At 39.7% G+C, this 24,150-nt stretch overlaps 1 protein-coding gene across 1 annotated transcript in view; it reads left to right on the top strand.

Moving 5' to 3' along the window:
* Corin (corin, serine peptidase) overlaps positions 1 to 24,150 on the top strand; it is a 174,417-nt gene that overhangs the window by 15,858 nt on the left and 134,409 nt on the right. Inside the window, exons 3-4 of the mRNA XM_035453040.1 lie at positions 1,439 to 1,642; positions 23,742 to 23,949. Coding sequence (XP_035308931.1) covers positions 1,439 to 1,642; positions 23,742 to 23,949 — 412 coding nt within the window. The remainder of the gene's footprint in view (positions 1 to 1,438; positions 1,643 to 23,741; positions 23,950 to 24,150) is intronic.

The following is a 24,150-nucleotide window of genomic DNA, read 5'->3' as shown; positions in this document are numbered from 1 at the left end:
TTTGTGATCTGTGATAGATTCTAAATCATTTGAGAACTGAAAACAGTGGAACAGGTGTCTTGCTTCTCCATGTAAACCTGACATTTCCTCACAAGCCACTCATGGTGTTACCTGCATCATGAGGGTTGCTTTGTTTCCAGGTTTTATTTAGAATCCTTTGGCAGCTGAAGCTGTTGACCTTAGTTAGCCAGGGACAGCTGCTTGGCTATTTTGATTTGGAGTTAAAGTTTTCCTCATGCAGAGAAAACTTTCTTTTTCATAGAATGATAGTAAATATTGTATTTATATTTCCTTTGTGTTTAATGGCCCATGGGAATATTTAGAAAAATGAGATCCAATTAGATCCTTCACTGTGAATGATTTTTAGAAAAAGATTCTCCCTGGGTGTTTCTGTTTTTTTTTTTTTTTTCTTTTTCCTTCTGGGTGTTTCTAAGGAAGGGCCAATATCACATTTGTTTGCTGTCATTGTTGGCTTAACCACAGTGATACACTCTCAAAGCATTGTCCACCATCTATGGCCTTAAAAGTTCTGCCTAAAAACAAACAAGGGAATTATCAATAATCTTACATTTGCTTCTCTGTTTTGTGAATGTGACCAGTTAGTTCATAATCTGAGTTTATTGACACTTATTTCATACATTTATGTTGTTTTGGTTAAAGATGAAAGTAATTTACCTTCTCCATTTATTTTGTGCTATAACTGGAGCTTCATTCATTTTTTATTTCTATGCTATTTTGTGGTAAATTAGTCTAGTTATTTTTGTTTATTCCCAAATTAATTTTTTTATTATTTTTGTTTTGGTTTTTCTAGACAGTGTTTCTCTGTGTAGCTTTGGAGCCTATCCTGGCACTCTCTCTGGAGACCAGGCTGGCCTCAAACTCACAGAGATCTGCCTGCCTCTGCCTCCCGAGTGCTGGGATTAAAGGTGTGCGCCACCAACGTCCGGCTATTCCCAAATTTAATTAAACCCTTGAGATATATAAGGCTGAAAGCGAGCAGGTTTTGCTGCCTTTGGGTGGCAGGTATGGTATAGAGCCATGTAGATTGTGTGCCCTAGGTCAGGACCATGTGATGATGTGTGATATAGAGAAACCGAAACAGTGGGAAAAGAACATTATTGGACTCACTGTGTTTTATTCCTGGGTGAGTCTAAGCTGGGACAGAATTGCCTCACATTCTTTGTGTGCCAGATACAGCCATACCAGAGAAATCAAGGTTCCCTTGAAAGCTGTCTGATTCATGAGAGAGGAAACAATCACTTACCACTGTCCTCCTGAAGATGGTGGTCCTAGTGACTGCTGTCTTGCTTTTTGTGTTTGGCTGGGTAGTATGATAGATGGGCAAATAACACTAACATTTTCTTGATGTTTACTTTTATATGAATAAATACTTTGAGAAATGTTTAAAATATGTATGTATATATATTTTGTCTTTCAGGAACACTAAACAAGGTTTATTTGAAATCAAATGGCAGTGAACCTGTAGTCACTGATGGTGAAGTTCAAGTGCCTGGTATTTTCTTTGTAAATACAGTATATAATGAGAGCACAGGGGCACCCACTATTTCCCCTGACCGATCCACTCCAGCCTGGACACCTAAAGCACCTCCTCTTGATGGGGACCAGAGTCACAGGAATGAAAGTAAGTCTGAAGTTGCTGGACATGAATGCCTTTGTGTCTGTGACAACTGATGCTCTGAAGAAGTCTCACTCACAGGTCACATGGTGAGAGCAATTCATTCAGAAAGCCTAGCCAAGTGCCCTGTCCTTTAAGTTGGAAATGCCTTTAAGTTCTGCAGGCAACACTGAGATGGGGTAGGAAATACTAATGAGTCAACATTTCTGAGATATAGCCCTTTGTAGGAGTTGCTTGCCCCATTATGAGCCTTGTGTTAAAGTTACTTATTTATAAGTTGTCAAGTTTGTAAGTGTGGTCACTTGCTGTGTTCTTGGGAACTTGCTGGAGAGATTCCCCATCCACACAGGAAGAGGACAGCATGACTGAAAACTTACCCCTGTTTGCTGTAGAGGTGTGACTGTGTTCTTTGTCTAGTGCCTCCATCTTTTATTATCGATGACAGTTACTTGACATCTTGGCGACTGAAAACAATCACACCTTCAGGAAAATGACAAGTGCTGAATGCCTGCTGTGTGAACTTCAAGGGAGGAGTTTGTTAGTATTTCCAGAAAACGATTTGGGCCAGAGAGAAAAAGACAATGTGGAGACATACTTTGGAATGTGACTTGGTCCCTAGACAGCCCTGAGATCTTTAGTAGGCCTGGTGGAATGGGTTTGTGTGAAAAGGCCTTTTAAAAAATACAAGAAGTATGAAGCCCTTTTCTGAAGTTGTTCTGCCTCTTGTGTTGTTTTTTTTAATTCCCTATAGCAAGGTGATGTAATTCAGAAGGATATAAAACCCATCCATCCATGATCACATTGCTTTCTCTCTCACCATGACACCCACAAGAGGAAGTCACATCCTAGTGTGGGCCAGCGTGCGTATTTTCATACTGAATTGGGAAGGGAAAGCTTAAATTGACTTTTAGCTATCAAGGTGTGGATTTGCCAGTGCTTGAGAAAAAAAAAACAGAATTATTTTGTTACCCCAAATTCTAAAAAGACAGACTGCTTAGATTTTACTATTTCACAGTGTACCCGAAGGTATTTAGCCATCTCTTAGTCTCTGTTCACCAGCGATCCAGATGCAGGCCTGCTTATGACCCGGCAGCAATATTGCAAAGCAGAATTATGCCATGTTGAAATTATTTTCCTCCAGAGTTTAATTTTGAGGAATCATATTTTGCTCAAGCACTTCATTACTCCCAAGGACAGCATTTTCCATCAGAAGTGAAGAAGCCATTTACATAAAAACAGCTCAGTTAATGTGGTCGCAATTACAGCCACTGTTCTTCTGCTCCTTTAAGTGGATCTGTCTGTAGTTGGAAAGTTCTGTCATTCATTAAGAGTCAAATAAGTTTGATGAGCACATACCTTGGAGAATAAAAAACAAAACAAAACAGCAACAACAAAAACCAAAACACAGGGTGCTTGCTGTTCAGTTTGGGATTTTGATAGAACTCTGACTTTTTCTCCTCACCTGGCTGGATATGATCTTATTTTGACATGTAAATGAAATCCAGGTGAAATTACAATGATTACATGAATAGACACTGAAGCCCTCGGCATTTGCCCATCTGTGTGCTCATGGGCTTTACTGCATGCTACTGGACAGGGAAATTCCAGATACACTGTCGACATTAACTGTAACCATTGGCTACCAGGAGCTTCTGTTTCCAAACACTCTAATGAAAGTGCCAGTCTAAGCTTATGGAGGATTTGATGGTTTCCAAAGCATATTTAGATGTGAGCCCCATAATGAACTGATGAGAGTCGAAGGATGGGTAGGCACACACTTCAATTTCTAAGGCATAAGATCAAATTGACATGTCTAGCATCATTTGCTTGGTAATAGGGGGCTGTGAAGCATGTCTCAGATCTCAGGACTCCTGAGGCAGTCAGTGCTCTACACTGTTTCCTGATAGAATTTTCTTGTTTCCTTTACAGTGTTCAGAGCATTACTGCACATATTTCAGGCTCTGGTAGAATAGAACAAGTTATCTACTTTTGGCTTTTTTGTTTTCTTTTGGTTTTATTGATAGCCATGGTATTCTGATATAAAAGCAATGACTTGAATGAATAAGTGAATTATATTCACTGAAAACTGTGAATATTCATCACACTTTTTAGTGGCATCTGATCACACTTCTGATTTTGTTTTACTTCTTGATTTTGTTTAACCAACTTTAAAGTGTCATTTAGTATCTTATTTTTATATTACCATCTCACAGGAAAAACATTTTTCTTTTCCCCTGTTTTATTACTGTTCTCCAATTAAGAGTTTTTTTTTTTTAATTTTCTGGCATATGTAAAAGCTATTTAAGTGTACTTTGGTCCCAAAACACCAAAACCAGACATTCTACCTGGATTACTTGGCCAGCTCTTGTCCATAGGTAGTTAGAAATAGTCTTGCTCCAAGACCCTTTGTCCTGGGGGATCCTCATATCATGCCAAAGATGAGAATTCTGCAGTTACAAAGTGTTGACTAGAATATACCTCATAACTGTGCTTCACTAAGAGGCACCCCAGCCTTTCTGCATGCCAGGTGCCTTGATGTGATAGGCTGTACTTCTAGGGCTTCCTTACCATATCTGTGAACTCCAACAATGGCAATATAGAGAAAGAAATGACCTATCATAAACTTTAATGCTGTATTTCAGCAAGAGGATTTTCTAGGTTGCATGCTATATCTGGGTTTCAATTTATAATATTTTCTCTTTATATCTGTTATAAGTATTTAAGCACATGTTGAAGGAAAGGGAAAACTGGCTAACAAGAAGTCTGGGATCACACACAGCATGCTTTATGCTAAAGTGACCTATGTGCTCTGGTCAAGTGTTTGAAGGTGGATTGATGTCCTGAGAACTTAAAGTGTTCTGTTCTCTTCCCATATCTCTGGTAGCTAGTCACTAGATGTTCTATTTCAGATAAGAGCATGTCTTTCTTTTCATTCATTCCCTTCTTAAAAATAACAGCTTTTACAAAGTGAAACCGAAGGAAAAAGACATGAAAGTGGCATAGGAGCTTGGTGGAGAGAACGGTGGGGTACAAAAACCAGTAAGAGAGGGAGGAGGGATGTCTGTGAACAGAATACATTCTATACAAGGATTGAATTGGCAAATAATAAATCAGTAAAGAAAGTAACTATTCCTAAGGTGTCATCAACACAGTAAGTCTACCTTTTCAATATGTACGATTCAGCAATTTTAATGTATTTATAAAATTTATAAAGTTACGCAATTATTACTACAACCTAATTTTACCTTTTTGCTGCAAAAAAGCTGTATCTTTTGCTCTGTATTCCCTTTTAATACAATCCCTAGCCTAAACTAATCTCCACGAGTTTGCTCATTTTGAAACTTGCAGGTGTGTCTAGCCTGAGGCCCATGACCTGCATCTGGCCAAAGATAGCTATGAATGTACCTGAAAATTGACAGCCATCTCTGCAGCACCCTGATTTGTCATTTTATGAAATGCTTTTTGTAGCTTAGTTGTGTGGTTCTCAGTGTGAACTTTGTAGATGACAACATGGTGTCTCAATGTTAAAAAGTTGGCCATATGTGGGATGATATCAGACCACACAAGTTTCTTTCAGTACACTTTCAGGGAAAATCCATATCAGGTATGATGACATCAAACTCTATCAAATGGATATGTAATGTTTTATCTGTCTATCCTTCCACTGATAGATATGAGATGCTCCCATCTTCTTAGTGCCCTTCAATTATATACTGCTGTGATTATTTGTGGCATGGACATGTGTTTCCAATTTTCTTTGGATTATAATGGGAGTGAAATGTGTTATTTCTCTACTTCCCTAATTGGTGACTGCCTAGTTGTTCCATCCACTAAGAAGAGTGGGTACTTAAGACTCCAACTATCATCATCATCATCATCCTCATCCTCAACACACCATTTTGCTTTTGGTCATTTTTTTTTTTTACTATTTCTTGGGCCTTGGGCTTGGGGTATATTTGAGTGATCTAAGAATTCCATGTGGAATTTTCATAATTGTATGCTTTTCTTTAAAAGGTTATAAAATAATTTAAGCTTTTTCTAGATCACTTGGCAACATAATTTATAACAGTTATCACCATGGAGTTTTTTTTTGTTGTTGTTTTTGAGATTCTATACATGATTACATCACTGCTTAGCTGTACTGCTTAATGTAGTGATATATTGTTTATGATTTATTAAAGCTTGACTGAGGGATTCAGGAACAAAATCAACCCCAAGCCATAGAAGCCAGGCACACACCCTAAATCCCAACAGCCAGAAGCTAGGAGGTGGTGGCACACACCTTTAATCCTAGGACTCAGGATGAAGAGGTAGAAGGATTTATGTGAGTCCAAGGCCACCCAGATCTATACAAGATTGATCCGTTCCTAAAGAGAAACAGCTCACACAAAGATAATTTCAGCTCCTGGGATCATACACCTTTAATCCCAGCATTAGTGAGGTATATATGACAGGAGCAAGGTCTCAGTGTCAAGCATTCATTCTCCAGCCAGACTGAGGATTGGAGGACATTGAAGTCTCAGGATTCCCCAGCCATGCTGAGGAGAGGCTTGGTGAGAACTCATGGAGACAGGATCAGCCCTTTGAGTCTGAGAGTAAGAGCTAGTGACCAGCTGCTTTGCTTTTCTGATCTTCAGTTTGAAGTTTGAACCCTAATATCTGTATCTGGGTCTTTTATTTTTCATGTTATAGCTTTATCATTTAATAGCTATAAGAAAGGAATGAAGAACATTGATTTTCTTATCTTCAAAGAGTGCTTGAAGAGTGCATTTGTAGAGAAATAGAGAAATAGAGAAAACTGGCCACACAGCCACTTGGCCAGGATCAGCATGGTAGAAGCTTCCCGAATACATAACATGTTACAGCAGCCAAATTTGTACTCAGGTTGTTTTAGCAGAACAATGAACATATTAATTAATTTAAATTTTATTAATTGTGTTTTCATTTCCTTTACAATATCCAAGGGTTGATATCTAATGATATATGTGCTCATAATACTCCCTTTCTTGACTTTTTTATGGCCAGAACTCCTTTGTCAATCTGGTGAAGGCAAATGCCTTTCCGGAATAATAGTTTTGTCCTAAAGTAAATTACACAGAGTTAAAATAATGAGAATTATATTAAAATGCAGTCGCTAAAGTGCTAGAAATATAAAAACATCCATTAAATAGTCAAATGTCTGCTTATTTATTAGTGTATTAAATAGTGAGGTCTAGTAACTGGCCAGAAGCTATAATTTACTAACAGGGGTAAGCATAAATAGTATTTTGAGATGTCTGCAACATCTCTGTGTTGGTTTGTTACTATCTATGATTTATATATCTTTTCTATATTTGTTGCCCATGTTGGTAATTTAATTACCCTAGTATTTCAGTCAGAGATTGTAGGACAGAGATGTTACTTTGCTCTGATACAGGTATGTAGAAAGCTCGAATCCTTTGTCATACTGCTAAGTCTGCATTCTGATGAAGGCGGCTTGATATTACAGGAAAACAATTTGCTGGTGCATAGCAGGATCTTGTCTCTTTAGGTCTTGGGATTACTTACAGTGAAGCTGATATCGTCATGATGCATGAGCATCTGCCCTTATGTGTTTCTCTGGGTACCAGTGGTGCACCCAAATGGCCATGCCCAGTTGTTGGCCCTCTTCTATATATTAAATCAAATTATCCAGGCTAAAAGCAGTCAGGAGATTTAGACGTGACTAATATAAGCATCTAAATATGAACAAGGGAATTGCTGAGTAACTATTTCATGCTTGCTGTTGAATGCCCAGGTCTCTGGGGAAGGCCTGGACAGCTCCTGGGGGAGAAGGAAATGTGTCCTTTCTCTCCTTACCCCATCTTTAGCTGCTTTCCCTGTACCACACTCAGTTCTCCCCAGGACAGCCAACTTAATCTGATGTGTAGAGCTGGCGCTTTGGAAGAGGTAAAGGAACAGTGTCCGAATCATTCTTTTAATATTGTTATTATTTCTGGGATTGTCTTCCAACCCTTTCTCCTAAGCAGATCCTGATAAATCCCCATGTAATATGTACCCCTAAAGATAATGTTCCTACAGCAGGTTAAGCCAGATAAGTCATGCTGAAAAAGTTTGTGGCTCAAAACTTTCCTCTTCAAATCCATTATTACTTCCTCTTTAGGAAGAACAGTTCAACACCCTTGATCCAACTAGAAGGAAAAAACATGCCCAGTAGCACATTGATATCAACAGTTTGAAAACAATCCTGGCCAAACTCAAAGGCTGGAAGTGATTATTCAGAAACCAAAGACTCAGTAACAAGTGAAAATTCAACCCAAGCTGAGAGATCTGCTTTACTATGTGGTTCTGAAAGAAAATTGATATATATATATATATATATATATATATATATATATATATATATATATGCCTGAATAATTCAATTGGCTAATTGTCTCAGGGGTTTGGGCTTTGTACAATTTTGTATTGAGAGTGAACAGTCTCATTAGTGTGAGTCTGTTTGTCTTTGGAGAATAAGCCTTTTCACATAGTTGTAGTTGAAATGAGTATGGTGATGAATTTTCCAACCTCAACGCTTTCTGTCTGTCTGTGTTTGATGCAAACCATTCTTGTGCTTTCTTGTTAGCACATATCATTCCTTTGCCTTGTTACTCTGAATCATTTACCTGATATTTGCATGTGGTATTTAAGTCGACTAGACTTAGAACACTTGTTTATAGTCATGTTAAGCTGTGGAAACCTCTTCTGATGCCTGGGTCCACTTCCAAGTTTCATGAGCTATTTCAATTCCAGAGCATTTGGTTTAACATTGTGTGAAGCATTTATTTATCTGTAGTTGTTTGTTGGGTTGTCTCCATGGACCATAAACTGAAGTATAATAGAAATCCCATCCATCTAGACATTGGTTGGCAACTGCCTTGAGCCCTGAAGGTATGACTTATAGTTTGAAAGAGAAAATGAAAAATTACACAGAGGTTTAAAGAAGGAAAAAAAAGTGATCCACTTTAATTCACTAAACATAATATTGCTATCTTATATAATTTTTTTGCTATAATAAATACCTCATTTCCTTAAGATTAAGTTTTAATCACAATTATAAAAATATATTTTGATTTTAGCCATTCTGACAGGAGTAGGATGGTATCTCAGGGTTGTTTTGAGTTGCATTTCCCTGATGGCTAAGGATACTGAACACTTTCTTATGTGTCTTTCAGCCATTTTAGATTCCTCTATTGAGAATTCTCTATTTAGTTCTGCATTCCACTTTTTAATTGCATTGTTTGGTGTTTTAGTGGCTAGCTTCTTGAGTTCATTGTATATTTTGGAAGTCAGCCCTCTCTCAGGTGTGGGGTTGGTGAAGATCTTTTCCCATTCTGTGGGCTGTTGTTTTGTCTTGCTGACTGTGTCCTTTGCCTTACAGAAGCTTCTCAGTTTCAGGAGGTCCCATTTATTAATTGTAGAACTCAATGTCTGTGCTACTGGTATTATGTTCAGGAAGCGGTCTTGTAGGGAGAAACCCTGATTAAGAGGTACCGCTGACCACACCCGCTTGGGCTGAGCTGACTAGGAAGCATTTCTGGGCCTGTCCTGCTAAGGTGCAAACCTGGTCACTGGTTCCCTGGTACTTTTCCCCGATAAACTACCACTTATCAACCTATTTCTGACTCCAGTTTGTAGTCATCTATACGGTCTCCTGTACCAATTCATTCAAGGGTACCACCTACCTTCTCTTCTAGGAGGTTCAGTGTGACTGAATTTACATTGAGGTCTTTGATCCATTTAGACTTAAGTTTTGTGCATGGTGATAGATATGGATCTATTACTATCTTCTACATGTCTGAATCCAGTTATGCCAGCACCATTTGTTGAAGATGCTTTCTTTTTTCCATTGTATAACTTTAGCTTCTTATAGGTGTGTGGGTTAATATCAGGGTTTTCAATTCGATTCCATTGGTCAACCTGTCTACTTTTGTGCCAATACCAAGCTGTTTTCAGGACTATGGCACTATAATAGAACTTGAAATCAGGGATGGTGATGCCTCCAGAAGTTCGTTTATTATACAGGGTTGTTTTGGCTATCCTGGGTTTTTTGTTTGTCCATATGAAGATGAGTACTGTTCTTTCAATGTCTGTGAAGAACTGTGTTGGGATTTTGATGGGAATTGCATTAAATCTTTAGATTGCTTTTGGCAAGATAGCCATTTTTACTATGTTGATTCTACCTATCCAAGAGCATGAGAGATCTTTCCATTTTCTGGTATCTTCTTTAATTTCTTCCTTTAAAGCCTCAAAGTTCTTACAATACAGGTCTTTCATGTGTTTGGTTAGAGTTACCCCAAGATATGTTATGTTGTTTGTTGCTATTGTAAAGGGTGATGTTTCTTTGACTTCTTTATCAGTGCATTTATCATCTGTATATAGTAGGGCTACTGATTTTTTTGAATTAATCTTGTGTCCTACCACTTTGCTATGCTGAAGAGGATGGAGAAAGAGGAACACTCCTCCATTGCTGGTGGGAGTGCAAACTTGTACAACCACTTGGAAGTCATTATGGCAGTTTCTGAGGAAAATGGGAATCCATCTACCTCAAGATCCAGCAATCCCTCTCTTAGGCATATATCCAAAGAGATGACCTTCAAACAATAAGGACATATGTTCAACTATGTTCAAAGCAGCATTATTTGTAATAGCCAGAACCTGGAAGCAACTTAGATACCCCTTAACTGAAGAATGAATAGAGAAAATGTGGTACATTTACACAATGGAGTACTACTCAGCAGAAAAAAATGGAATCTTGAAATTCACAGGCAAATGGATGGAACTAGAAGAATCCATCTGAGTAAGGTAACCCAGTCACAAAAAGACAAACATGGTATGTATTCACTCATATATGAGTTTTAGACATAGAGCAAAGGATTACCAGTGTACAATCCACACTGCCAGAGGAGCTAGGAAACAAGGAGGATCCCAAGAGAAGATTGCATAGTCTCTTGAAAAAAGGGAGAGGGACAAGAACCCCTGAGCAAATTGGGAGTGGGGGTAGTGGAAGGAGGTGGGAATGGGAGAAGGGGAGGGGGGAGGAGAACAGGAGGACTAAGACAGGGAAGGAATAGAGGAGGTCAAGAAAGGAGATGCCTTGATAGAGGGAGACAGTACAGGTTTGGAGAGAGGTCTGGCACAGGGGAAATGTTAGGGGATCCACAGGGATGACCCCAACTAAGAATTTAGGCAATGGTGGAAAGGCTGCCTTTGATGCCCCTCCCCTATAATGAGATTGATGACTATCTTGGTTACCATTCCTAGAGCCTTCATCCAGTAGCTGATCAAAGCAGAAATAGGCACCCACAGCTAAGCACCGAACCATACTCCTGGAATCCATTTGCAGAGAGGGAGGAGGGATGAGCAAAGGAGACAAGATTGTGCTGGAGAAACTCACAGAAACAGTTAACCTGACCTAGTGAGAACACAGAGACCCTAGATGTAAAGCTGGGGAACCAGCATTGGACTGAACCAATGCCAGATAGGAAGCCAAGACAGTCTATGGGACCTCTAACAGTGAAGCCAGTTTTTATCCCTATAGCACAAATGCACTTTGGGAGCCCATTCCCTACCATTCCCTATAGAGGGTTACTATTGCAGCTCAGATACAGCAAGGAGGGCCTAGGCCCTCCCCCAAATGATGTGACAGACTTTTCCGGTCCCTCCATGGAGGGCCTCACTATCCCTGGGGAGGATGTGGGGATTGGGGGGGGGTTGGTGGGGAACATGGGAAGATGGGAGGACGAGGGAATGGGTGGATGGACATGTAAATATGAGTGTATCTAAAATAAAACTAACTAAAAAAGAAAAAATGCAAAAAATATTTTAGTTTAAAAGTCTATCCTATAGCTTCCATATTTAATTACATCAAACTTATACTCTTTTTTATCACAGACTTTCCTGTGTTCATCTTTATTTTTGGGTCTCTGTAATAATTAATTTCATATTGTATTACTTTCTACATGGCCTACTGTTAGCCACTATTACAAAAACTCTTGGCTAAAACCATTGGTGCCTATGAGTTTTCGTAAAGTAGCTCCCAAATAGGCTTAGAAAGGTCACATCCAGGAGAAACTCCATAGATACTTCAGATTCAGTTCATCCCAAACTAAAGTCATTATGGCTTGCAGACTCCATACTTTTTCTACAGAATTTTGAGTTTTCCAACAAACCATTATATTAGTAAATTTAAAACTTTATAATGTGTGTGTCTTCAAACAATTCAACAGGCATTTTACTTTCCAACTATAACAAATAGGAGGCCAACCTTGTATACATGGAAATGTTATCACCTTAGAAATTTGGGGAGGTAGCACTTCACACTTCTTCCCTTAGAATTCATTCTCCACTCATTTACTGAGTGGTCAGCAGACAGCTCCCTTTGCTTTGCTTAGAGTTTATACATTTGCCCTGGAGAATTTCCTCCAGGCTATGCGTTATCAGGACACTGATGTTTGATAAGCTGATGGCTGTTAAACCACAGCAATTATGTTGTTTTATAATGTGTCCTTTGGTATTAGTGGGAATTTTAAAATGAATTCTGTAGGAAGGCTTCTGTGAAAAAGAAATGGAGGCCTGAAATCTAAAGCTCTCACTTACTCTGGGGTTTAGGGGGTTGCCAAGTGGTCCTGTCCCTGCCCATCACGAAGAGCAGTGAAGTAGGTAAGCCTGGGGCTACATAAGCACCATCAACCTCCATGAAGATTTGAGCCTACAGGTGTCAGCAACAGCTTGTCCAGACAGAAATCAGGATTCTGGGGGGTCTTATTAAGAACAATCAGAGCTGTTATTTTTATCAGATGACCTAAACAGCTTTTCAGTTTTGTTCAACTCTAGAACCATGAGCTAAAAGATAAGTATCTCCTCCCACCCCATACTGTTTTTACCCATTGTTTTGATGATAGCAATGAAAAAATAACTAATACCTATGTATTCTAAAAATACTAGAGATTAAAAAAATTCCATTGGGCATGTATCATATGTCTTCCCTTATGATCATCTCTTACAGATTCAGAACACAAATAAACTCTAGTTATTTTTCAGTCTGATTACATGTTTCAAATTTAAGGGAGTCTAAGTTGGAAGGGCATCTGAGCAGGCATTTATGAGGAAGCAATGTGCAGTTCCTATCACTGGACCCTAGTACACTAGACTACCTATGGAACTTCCTGCCTCCTCTCATCTCTCTATTGTTGAAATTCAGCTTTAATCCACGGTGCTCTGGTGGGATACAGAGAGTTATTTCAATTTTTTTGTGTGTCTGTTGAGACTTGCTTTGTGGCCAAGTATATGATCAGTTTTGAAGAAGGTTTCATGCTGTGCTGCGAAGAAGGTGTGCTCTTTTGTGTTTAGGTGAAATGTTCTGTAGATATCTGTTAGGTCCATTTGAGTCACAATGTCTGTTAGCTCTGTTATTTCTTTGTCTAGTTTCTGTCTGGATGACCTGTCCACTGGAGAAAGCAGGGTGTTAAAATTTCCCACTATTATTGTGTGTGGGGGGGTCTATGTGTGATTTAAGCTTTACTAATGTTTCTTTTATAAATGTGGGTGCTCTTACATTTTGGGCAGAGATGTTCAGAATTGAGATATCATCTCTCTTGTTAATTTTCTGAGGACACAAAATCCTTTCAAATTGGCTGGTCTCAGAAATGACTCTAGCAGAATACTCTCTTTTGTGTAAGTTGTGGGGTGTAGAGAATGACCTTCATCATTCCATTCAATTGCTGTATTTCTGACCTGGCTTGACTTTGTTGTACAGCCAGAAATAGACTCTAAGCCCTGCCGTCTAATTGGTTCATAGGTAAGGACTTGCAGCCTGTTTCCCCCTCAATGCAAAGTCCCGCTGCTTTCATATGAAAAGCTATTGTTACATTATCTGGGTCTCTTTTTGACAGGTAGTATTTATTTTTTAGGAGAACATGTGCAAGGCATCTTTTAACAATTTTCAAAATATAAAACACATTATTAGTGCCTGTACTCACAGTATTGTAAATAGACCTTCTGAATTCATTTTTCCTATCTAACTGAAAATTTATGCCTTTTAAAACCAACATCTCCTAGTAATCACCTCCTCTCACTTCAGCCCCTGGTGACAACAATATTACTTTGGTTTTTAAAAATATTGAAAGAAATCATTATTATTTTATGTGTAAAAATGATTTGTCTGCATGTATGTCTGTGTACCATGTGAGTGCCTAATGTCCCGGAGGCCAGAGAGGTACTCTGGAACAGGAACTACATATAAGTGTTAGCCACCATGTGGATGCTAGGAATCAAATCTGGTCCTCTGGAAGAGGAGACAATGCTCTTAACCTCTGAGCCATCTCTCCACCCTAATATGAATCTGTTCTTAATAGTTTAATGGTTTTAGATTCCACATATATGTGAAATCATAAGTTTGTTTTCTCTTTTTGCTTGGCACAGTGTTCTCCAGGTTCATTCATGTTGCTGCAGATGACAGAGTTTCTTCTCTGAGTTTGAACCCTTATCTTCAAACATGTTAGACAAGCACTCCTTCTTCCCTCAAGTTGCTTCTTACCAGACATTTTGCCACAGAAAAGAGAAAAGTAACTAATGTTACTTTTAAGATGTTTTAAGAGACTGATGTTTCCCAGTGTTGTAAGTGGCCTCATTCTCAAACCCAGAGCAGCAAGTTTTTACCTAAGACCAAGAGTTTCCAGAGCTTCCTCCTGTTGTTACTTAGACCTATCCTTAGACCTATCCTTAGCACCTCCACCATCCTCCAGGAACTCTGTAGCATTTTACTGCATGGTGTTTATGACTTCATATTTCTCCCACCTTTGAAGTTGGTTAGAATAGCCTTCTTCTTCCCTCTATCGTGGTGAGGCCTCCTGCTAACAATGAGAATAACAAAGGCTCACAGTGTAGCTTTTTAGAGAGAAGAGAGGCGCAGCTCTCAACTACAGAGCTACTGTCCAGAGGGTAGTTGAAGGCAGACACAGATATTATGGAGGAAACAGAATGGGGGTACCTCATACACTGTCAAGACATCTAGGGAACAGGTTATTGAGAACAGTAGCAGAAATCTTAGCAGCAGGAAGGCCATGGGGTCTCAGATATAATGGTTCTCTACAGCTACGTCCCTACTATTCAATAAAAAGTCTTTTGAAGCCAAGAGTTTGCCCAATGTGATATCATCTTACATTCATCGGATACATATTGGGTATACCCCCATGACATTCTAGTGAAAAATTTATTACTTTGATGTGGGAGCATAATGGGAATAAATTACTAACCAGTTTATAGTTGCTTGACTTCCATTTCTTTTGCATGCATGCAGTGGAAGCCCTACTTTGAGTTTGGGACTTCGATGTTCTCCTGGCCTGGAAGAATGATACTGTGTTCTCCTGTGACTCTTGGCAATTGCAAATCCTCAACTCCCAGTTAGCCACCTGATCACATGGCGAACACCTGGTGCCAGCTCCACACTGCTACATTACCCACAATGAATACATTTGACCGATTCTACTTTTGTTTTTGTACTGCCAAGAGATTCTTAGGGCTCCACACATGCCAGACAAATACTCTATTACTGAACTATTCCCCAGCCCTCTTTAAATATTTTTTTTACTTGTTACTTAGAGACCAGATCTCATTAAGTTATGAAGGCTTGCCTTGAACTCATTCTGTAATCCAGGTGGGCCTTGAACTTGTGTTCCTCTTGCCTCAGTCTCCTGGGTAGCTAGGGTGACAACTTGTGCCAGCAGGCCTGGCTAATATTTGCAATTTTCAATAGATTTATCAGAACCTTCATGAAGTTGAGATATGCCTGTATCCGTTGATGCTATAATGAAGGTGCTAATTGACATAATGTGGAAAGATGCAGGAGCACTTAATAAGATGCTCATGGGATATGTTCGTTGTCTGAAAAGGTGAGTTTTCTGAGTCAGGCCTCTGCTGTGCTTCCTTCTCCCTCAGGGGCAAGGGATTAAGCCAATGGAAAGAAAGGAATTGCTATTTTTCAATGATCTCATGGATGACTACCAGTCCTTGGTAAATACAAGATGATGACAAACTTAAGTGTCATAATGGGAACAATGAAGACAGTGTACAGAAAGCAAAATGTTTGAATGTGAATATAACTTCACAGAAAAAAACAAAGATCCGGGTCAAGTTGCTTCTTTTGGTGTCTGAATCTTACATTTTTGCTGTTTGAATATTTAGTTCTGTTTTTTTATTTAAATTTTATTTTTTGTAATTAATTTTTTTAGTTCAAATTAGGAACAAGCTTGCTTCACATGTCAATCCCTTTTCCCTCCCCTTCCCCCGACCCTCTCCCAACCCCCACCTGTCCCCCCACCCCATCCACCCTCCACTCCCCAGGCATGGTAGGGCCTTCACCGGGGCGCCTCAAAGTCCACCATATCATCCTGGGCAGGGCCTAGTCCCTTCCCCATGTGTTCAGGCCAAGAGTGCATCCCTTCACGTGGGAAGGGCTCTCAAAGTCCCTTCTTACACCAGGGAAAAATACTAATGCACTACCACGGACCCCCTAGAGTGTGGAGGACTCCACCATTGACATTCATGTTCAGGGGTCTGGATCAATCCTATGCTGGCCTCCCAGACAGCAGTCTGGAGTCCATGTGCTCCCCCTTGTTCAGGCCAACTGATTCTGTGGGGCTCACCAGCTGGAACCGACCCATTTCATCTTCATTCTTCCCTCTCTGCAACCAAGTTCCAAAGTTCAGTTCAGTGTATATCTGTGGATGTTTGCCTCTGCTTCCATCAGTCACTGGATGAGGGCTCTAGGATGGCATAAAAAGTCTCATTATAGGAGAAGGGAATTTAGGTTATCCTCTCTACCTTTGCCTAGATTGTCAGTTCGTGTCATCCATGTAGATCTCTGGAAATCTCCCTAGTGCCAGATCTCTCCTCGGACCTATAACGGCTCTCTCTGATATGGTATCTCTCATCCTGCTCTCCTCTATTCTTCCCCCAACTCAACATTTCTGCTCCTCCATTTCCTCCTCTCCCCTCCTCTTCTCCTCCTCTCATTCTGGTAGCTCCCTGTCCCCTACCCCCATGCTCCCAATTAGCTTATGAGATCCTGCCCCTTCCCATTCTCTGGGGTCCATGCATTTTTCTCTTAGAGTCCTTCTTGTTTCCTAGTTTCTTTGGTGAAGAGGATTGTAGGCTGGTAATCCTTTGCTCTATGTCTAAAATTCATATATGAGTTAGTATATACCATGTTTGTCTTTTTGTGACTGGGTTACCTCACTCAGGATGGTTTCTTCTACTTCCATCCACTTGCCTGTGAATTTCAAGATTCCGTTGCTTTTTTCTGCTGAGTAGTACTCCATTGTGTAAATGTACCACATTTTCTTTATCCATTCTTCAGTTGAGGGGCATCTAGGTTGCTTCCAGGTTCTGGCTATTACAAACAATGCTGCTATGAACATGGTTGAACATGTGTCCTTGTTGTATGGACGTGCATTATTTGGGTATATGCCCAAAAGAGGAATTGCTGGATCTTGAGGTAGACTGATTCCCATACTGAGCATCCGCCATACTGATTTCCAAAGTGGTCATACAAGTTTGCACTCCCACCAGCAATGGAGGAGTGTTCCTTTTTCTCCACATCCTCTCCAGAATAGATTGTCATTGGTGTTTTTGATTTTAGCCATTCTGGCTGGTATAAGATGGTATCTCAGAGTTGTTTTGAGTTGCATTTCTCTGATGGCCAAAGATTTTGAGCACTTTCTTAAGTGTCTTTCAGCCATTTCAGATTCCTCTGCTGAGAATTCTCTATTTAGTTCTGCACCCCCACTTTTTAATTTCATCTCTTATATATTTTGGAAATCAGCCCTCTGTCAGATGTGGGGTTGGTGAAGATCTTTTCCCATTCTGTGAGCTATAGTTTTGTCTTACTGACTGTGTCCTTTGCTTTACAGAAGCTTCTCAGTTTCAGGAGGTCCCATTTATTAATTGCAGATCTCAATGTCTGTGCTACTGGTGTAATGTTCAGGAAGTGGTCTCCTGAGCCAATTCGTTCAAGGGTATCTCCCACTTTCTCTTCTAGAAGATTCAGTGTGGCTGGATTTATGTTGAGATCTTTGATCCATTTGTACTTAAGTTTTGTGCATGGTGATAGATATGGATCTATCTGCAATCTTCTGCATGTCTGAATCCAGTTGTGCCAGCACCATTTGTTGAATATTTAGTTCTGGTATATTTCTTTTTTTAAAAAAATGAACTACTTAAATTTTTTAAATTTTATATACATTGGTGTTTTGCCTGCTTGTATGTCTGGGTGATGGTGTTTGGTCCACTGGAACTGGAGTTACAGACAGCAGTGAGCCTCTGTGTGGATGCTGGGTATTGAACCTGGGTCTGCTGGAAGAGCAGTCAGTGCTCTTAACCACTGAGCCATCTCTCTAACCCACTGGTATATTTCTTAGAGGAGGAATTTTCCTTTTTAAAGTTGTCAGTTCAAACAATAATCACAGTTTCTACAAGTATTAAGTTTATTTGTGGATAGTAAATATATATAATGCCTGCCATAGTGAACTATGTGTATTCAAAGAAGTGGATGCAAGGGGAATCTATTTTGTTATTGTTGAAACAGGAATTACATATTTTGCAATAATAATCCTTGGCTACAGTTATACAAGGTGATTACATAAGGATAGTGTCAGTCCAAGATTAAAGAAATGGCTGCTGGACAAATGTCCTTGCAGATGTATGTTTGTGTAAGTTTGCAGTGGCACTTCTGCAAGACTGTGGTCCTCACAGTGTTTTGTGATGGTTACTGTTGCCAGATACTAATGCACAAGAGCTCTTCCAGCAAAACATCCCAGATGAATTAATTACATAATTAATTGTTAGAGCTGATACAGAGACTCCATTGGATTCTGCCTATGAATAGTCCTAGGTCCATTCTCTAGAAGAATAGACAGATTGTGGGGGTGCATCTCTTCCTGGTGGGGTGTGTCTCTTATTTGGTTCCCTCTGGGCATCAGGATCATGGGTGGGTGTCTCATCCTGTACTTTATATTTATATTCAGGGACTTTGCTCGCTTCTTGCCATTTTATTCGTGGCTGGAGAAGTGCCTAGCATGCACTAGGAGTACAATAGGGGTTTGTCACATGGGGAGAGAGACCCCTGTGGAAGTCAGACCTGTGGCACATGGGGCTCTGCAGAATTGATGTAAATTAGGTGAGAAGATGCTTGGGCTAGGAGACAGCTGCTGGTGGAATGGGGCTGGAGCCTGGAGTGAGGTAGATCGAGTCAGAGGCCAGCCCTCTGGGCTGTCGGGGAAACGGCTCCCTTGTTTCCTCAGCTGTGAATCGGAGATCACGAGTTGTAGGCAGAGCAAATGAACTAATGCCTGAGGATGGGCAGAGGACAATGCTGGGAGAACTGTGGTGGCTCAGTCAATACTGAGCACAAAAATACACAGACCAAAGTGGAGGCAAGAATGTTCACAACAATGTCACCACACAAAGGACTGAAGACAATACGGGAAGTAGCATCAAAATTAACGACAGACTTTATGAGAGGAGCTAAAGGAAACTTTGGAGAGAAGGCCAATCCTGCTACGACTCTCTCCCCAAACCACTAAGCAGGACTGTGTACAAAGAGCTTTGCTTCTTGACCTCACAGATCTGCAGACCTTGGAGACAGGGCAAACACATCCAGGGGGCATTGCCAGGGGAGACCTGTGAGGCAAAACACGGCTTAAAATGCATTTTGGGCAAACCATTGATCTCTGATACAATATTCTTTCCTGATGTGATGAAATTAAGACTAGTAGCCCTTTAATTAAATGTGGGATTGTGTCAAGGCAATTGGAAGCTCACATAGGTTTCCTGGTAGGATATTAGGTATCAGACAGGAAAATTTTCTAGAAAGCAGATTTTTCATTATTTTTAATTTGGACAGCTTCTGCTTGTCAAGTGATAGTGTTACATATTTGCTGTGGTTTTTTTTGTCACTTCTTCACTTTTATTTAAAAAACAGATTTTATTTAATTTTAAGAAATATTTAAAGGAAGGCACCGTTGAAATAAATGCAAGTCAAAATGAAACACACCATTACTACATTGCATTGTTTGAAAATGAGACAATTTGTGGTTTGAATTGAGAAAGAATGATATTGATAAAATAGAAAAACCAAGTGCCGATGTCTAGGAAGTGAATTTGGACTTTTCCCTCCCATATACTCTCAGATTTCTTTCCCAGACAAGCCATGCTATGAATATCATCATTTAAAAATTTTTCTTAATATTTTTAGATTCCTTTATTTCATCCTATATGTATGAGTGTTTTGTGTGCATGTATAGCTGTGCCCCATCTGCATGCCTGGTGTCTCTGGAGACCAGAGGAAGTGTAGGATCCTCTGGAACTGGAGTTACAGATGGTTGGGAGCTACCATGTGGATGCTAGGAATTGAACCCCCAGTATTTGGGAAGAACAGCCCAGGTTCTTAACCTCTGAGCCATATCTCCAGCCCAGAAGCTCATTATTTTAAGGCTACTTACTTAAGGCTACTTAAGAACCTTAGATCATCTATGCTAGTTTAGACAAGTTAACCGTTTATTCTTCCTTTGCATTTAAAATAAGCAAATACATAAGAATTCTGACTCTCCCTAATTCCCGATAAAACAGCAGTTATGACGGGCAATGGTGTCACATGCCTGTAATCCCAACACTCTAGAGGCAGGGGCAGGAGGATCTTTGTGAGTTGGAGGCCAGCCTGATCTACAGAGTGAGTTCCAGGACAGCAAGGGCTGTAACACAGAGAAACCTTGTCTCAAAAAACCAAAAACAGAAACAAACAAACAAACAAAAAACTCTAGCACTTTTGCAAATGAACACATGGAAAACTCCCATGGAAGACCCACCTTTAGTTTCTAAGTCTAGCATTGAAATCCTACTAAGTCAATGAGATCTCATCAGGGACAACCCCAATATGACCTAAAAAACCACTATGTTGGGTTATGAAATTATAACTCCCAAATCATGAGCATAGCTATCAGGTCCACTGTGCCTTCACAGTTAGCACCCTCTTGAATGGGAAGCTTCTATTAGTCAGGGCATATTTTGACAACTGTCATTGAATCGTTTCTAACTAGAAGCAGTGTTTTAGAATTAAAGCATCAGTAAGAACCAACAGTTCACCTGGAACACCTTATATCAGGCAACGGTTTTCCTCTTTTGGGTCTATTTTTCCAGATTCTCCACCCCGGTTTTGCGTTTGAAGTAACCATTCTTCAAGAGGAAGTATAATAATCAAATAACCATGTCTATAAGGAACACTAAGGCCAATTCTACCCACTGTATTTTGTATGTGTTCTCATGCGTCAATCCCAGCCTCTAATTTCCATGAGATTCACGGCTAAATTCTCAGGAAAGAAAAGTGCCCCCTGCTTTTCCTCCACCCTCTGAAAATCAAGCTTGATGTCATAGTAACTATAAACGAGCCCAGTCTCAAAAGGCTGGTCCTCATCCCTACGGAGAAGTGACTTTTCATGGCACACAGCATGTTGTTGGCTTAGGAAATAAATTTCTGCTGGTGAGAATATGTACATATACAATACGTGTTTCAAAGACAATGGAGCATTCTAGGAAAAAGTAATATTTGATCCAAATGTTGAGGCAGGAGGGATAATGAGAAATAAACACAATTGTCTGTATATAAAAGAGTTGCAGTTAGTATTAGAAAAGAATTCCTTTTTCTATTTGTTGGCCATGGGTGGATTCTTTGCTAGGTTTGTTGAGTGTTCTTGCCCAATCTTAACTTTTACAGTTTTCCATGTCGCTTGCAATTGTAAAGCAGTCTGTGGTCATCATACCGGCCAGCACTGCCCTCCTAGGCGCCATCTGCCAACCTAGAATTTATACATGTTTTTACCATCAAAACGGGATCTTCCTCACTAAAGCTTTCATTCTCATTCACCATACATTAAGTTCTAGCCCCTTAATGTCCTTCAGTGTTTGCTGTGCTTTGGACATGTAGGGACCAATGAGGAAATGTACTGAAGGCCAGGGTGCCTGAATATCATCCTCACTCCTGTTACTGGTCTTCTATGTTTCTGTAAGTCACTTGTCTGCCTATTTATCTGTCTGTCTGTCTATCCATTATCTTTCTAACTACATATTTCTGGAAGCTGTAGCTTCTTCAGTCATAATGAGAAAATCCATGCTGTAGTGTTAGACTTGAGTTTTATGATATAATTGTGCTTTGGAAAATTAGTCTTAATTCATTACTTCTTGAGAATAGGACTCTTTTACCTAAGGAACCTAATTATTATGAGGAGAAAGAGCTGAGGTTGTGGTGTGTGTGTGTCTGTGTGTGTATTTATGTTCTGTTACCCATTTGAATGTCCTTTGTTCTGCAAGTCTGCTCTCATTTTATATTTTGAAGATAGGGAGGTACAGGAAAGTGCTATGGCTTCAATGTCTTTGCCATGTTTATGCTAAAGGTTCTGGTATACAAAAAACACCAATTTCCAGCTGCCTTCAGAATTTGGCGACCATGTTTTATCTTGTATCATTGAAATCAGCACATTTCAGTGATCAGTGAATGCTGTCTAAAAATGGAGAATGGAATCTTTTGAGGGTATGGGGCTCTTTGGTCTAATAGCTACAGTCTGATCATTTGGGGGATGGACTTCCTATAGAACCTGGGAAGCTTTAAGAGCAGTTTGGAAAAGTGAGATAAGAAATGTACTCGGAAGAAGAGAAACAGGGATTTCAAAGTAGACTCTGAGCTGTGTCTGAAAGAGTGGGCAACGCTATAGTAGAGAGTACATTCATCTCAAGTTACAGATAGAGAGGGCCGTTGTGTCATCATGCTAAACTGTCAGGATTGTCTGTCAATGCTAGTTTTGTTGATATGGAGTTAGCCTTACATTCAGAGAGGATATTAACATCCTTTCTCTGGAAATAATATGGACCCAAAAGAGATGTTCCCATTTTGTTGAATTTCTCCTCCTATTTCTTTTCCTCCATTGAAAGAAAGTTAGTTGTTTCACTCTATTTATGAAGCTTGTGAGTTTTTTTTTTGTTGTTGTTTTGTTTTTCAAGACAGGGTTTCTCTGTGTAGCTTTGGAGCCTATCCTGGCACTCGTTCTGGAGAGCAGGCTGGCCTCGAACTCACAGAGATCCGCCTGCCTCTGTCTCCCAAGTGCTGGGATTAAAGGCGTGTGCCACCAACGCCCAGCGTGAGTTTGTTTTTAAATAATAGCTTGCATGAACAACAACAAACTTTAAGTTAAAAGTATGAAATGGTTATTAAGCCAATGCAAGGGTATAAAATAAAATGAAAAATAAAAGTATACTAAAATCCCATTACATGAACTCTTGTCACTATTTAGATTTATGTTAAACTAAGCATACAAGTTCCTGGGGTGGAAGAGTTGGCTGGGCCATGGATGTGACATTGTCTATCAGAACTGACTATGAAAAAATACGAGGTTAGAGGCTCTGATATGATTGTGAAGTATACTGTAGTCTGCATGGCAGATCCTCGTGTCATTGTATGTATTTAGGTAGACAGATTTTTCCTAAGTGCTGTTTTTGCTTACTGACTTAGCCCACCATTCCATATGATTGAATAGTCTTCCAAAGCATCTCACATACCTAGAATTACATATTCCATTGTCTGTTCATATACTTTAACCCCGATCTCCATTGTTGAAGGCTTGGGCTTCCATCTTTGAAAATTAGTAAGCTACGTATGGTCCACATATACAAATCTGCATTCACAACCATGATTATTTTCTTGAGACAAATTCCTGTTAGTGGCAATGGAGTGTCAAAAAATATGGGTGTTTAAGCACACTGATACATTCTGTCCTTCCCAGGTAAGTGTCCTGCAGCAGATCCTATGAGAGAGTTTTCTACATTTTCTGAGGAAACACCAACTCTCCCTTCATAATTACTACTAAATTGATTTCATTGTTATGCCCATATATACTTATGTGCATGGTTGCCTTACTATGGTTGCACTGTAATATGAAATATATGCTGTATTTCGAACTCATTAACCTGTTATAATGCATAAATTTGCAAACATAGATTTCTTATGTGACTTCTAAATGTAACTGTCTCCTTTTCCCAGGTGCCTGCATGAACATCACTCACAGCCAGTGTCAGATTCTTCCCTACCACAGCACCCTGGCACCTATCTTGCCAATTGTCAAAAACATGGACATGGAGAAGTTCCTCAAGTTCTTTACGTACCTCCATCGCCTCAGTTGCTATCAACATATCCTGCTATTTGGCTGTAGCCTTGCCTTCCCTGAGTGCATCGTTGATGGTGATGACAGGTACTTTGGAACCAAATCATTCAATGATAAAAGCCAAGTTATTCTAGGTACAAGTGTCCAAGAGGAACAAATCGTCCTGTTATTATCTTTTATTTTTGTTGCTTTTAGGGGAGAAAGGATCCACATCTGCATAGTTAATTGCAAATTTCTGAAATGAATGTATTTACAAAATACAGATTAATTTTATTTATGGGAAAAGTT

Source organism: Cricetulus griseus (assembly GCF_003668045.3).
Source record: "Cricetulus griseus strain 17A/GY chromosome 1 unlocalized genomic scaffold, alternate assembly CriGri-PICRH-1.0 chr1_1, whole genome shotgun sequence".
NCBI lineage: Eukaryota > Metazoa > Chordata > Mammalia > Rodentia > Cricetidae > Cricetulus > Cricetulus griseus.
This window is presented reverse-complemented; position numbering and strand designations above follow the sequence as displayed.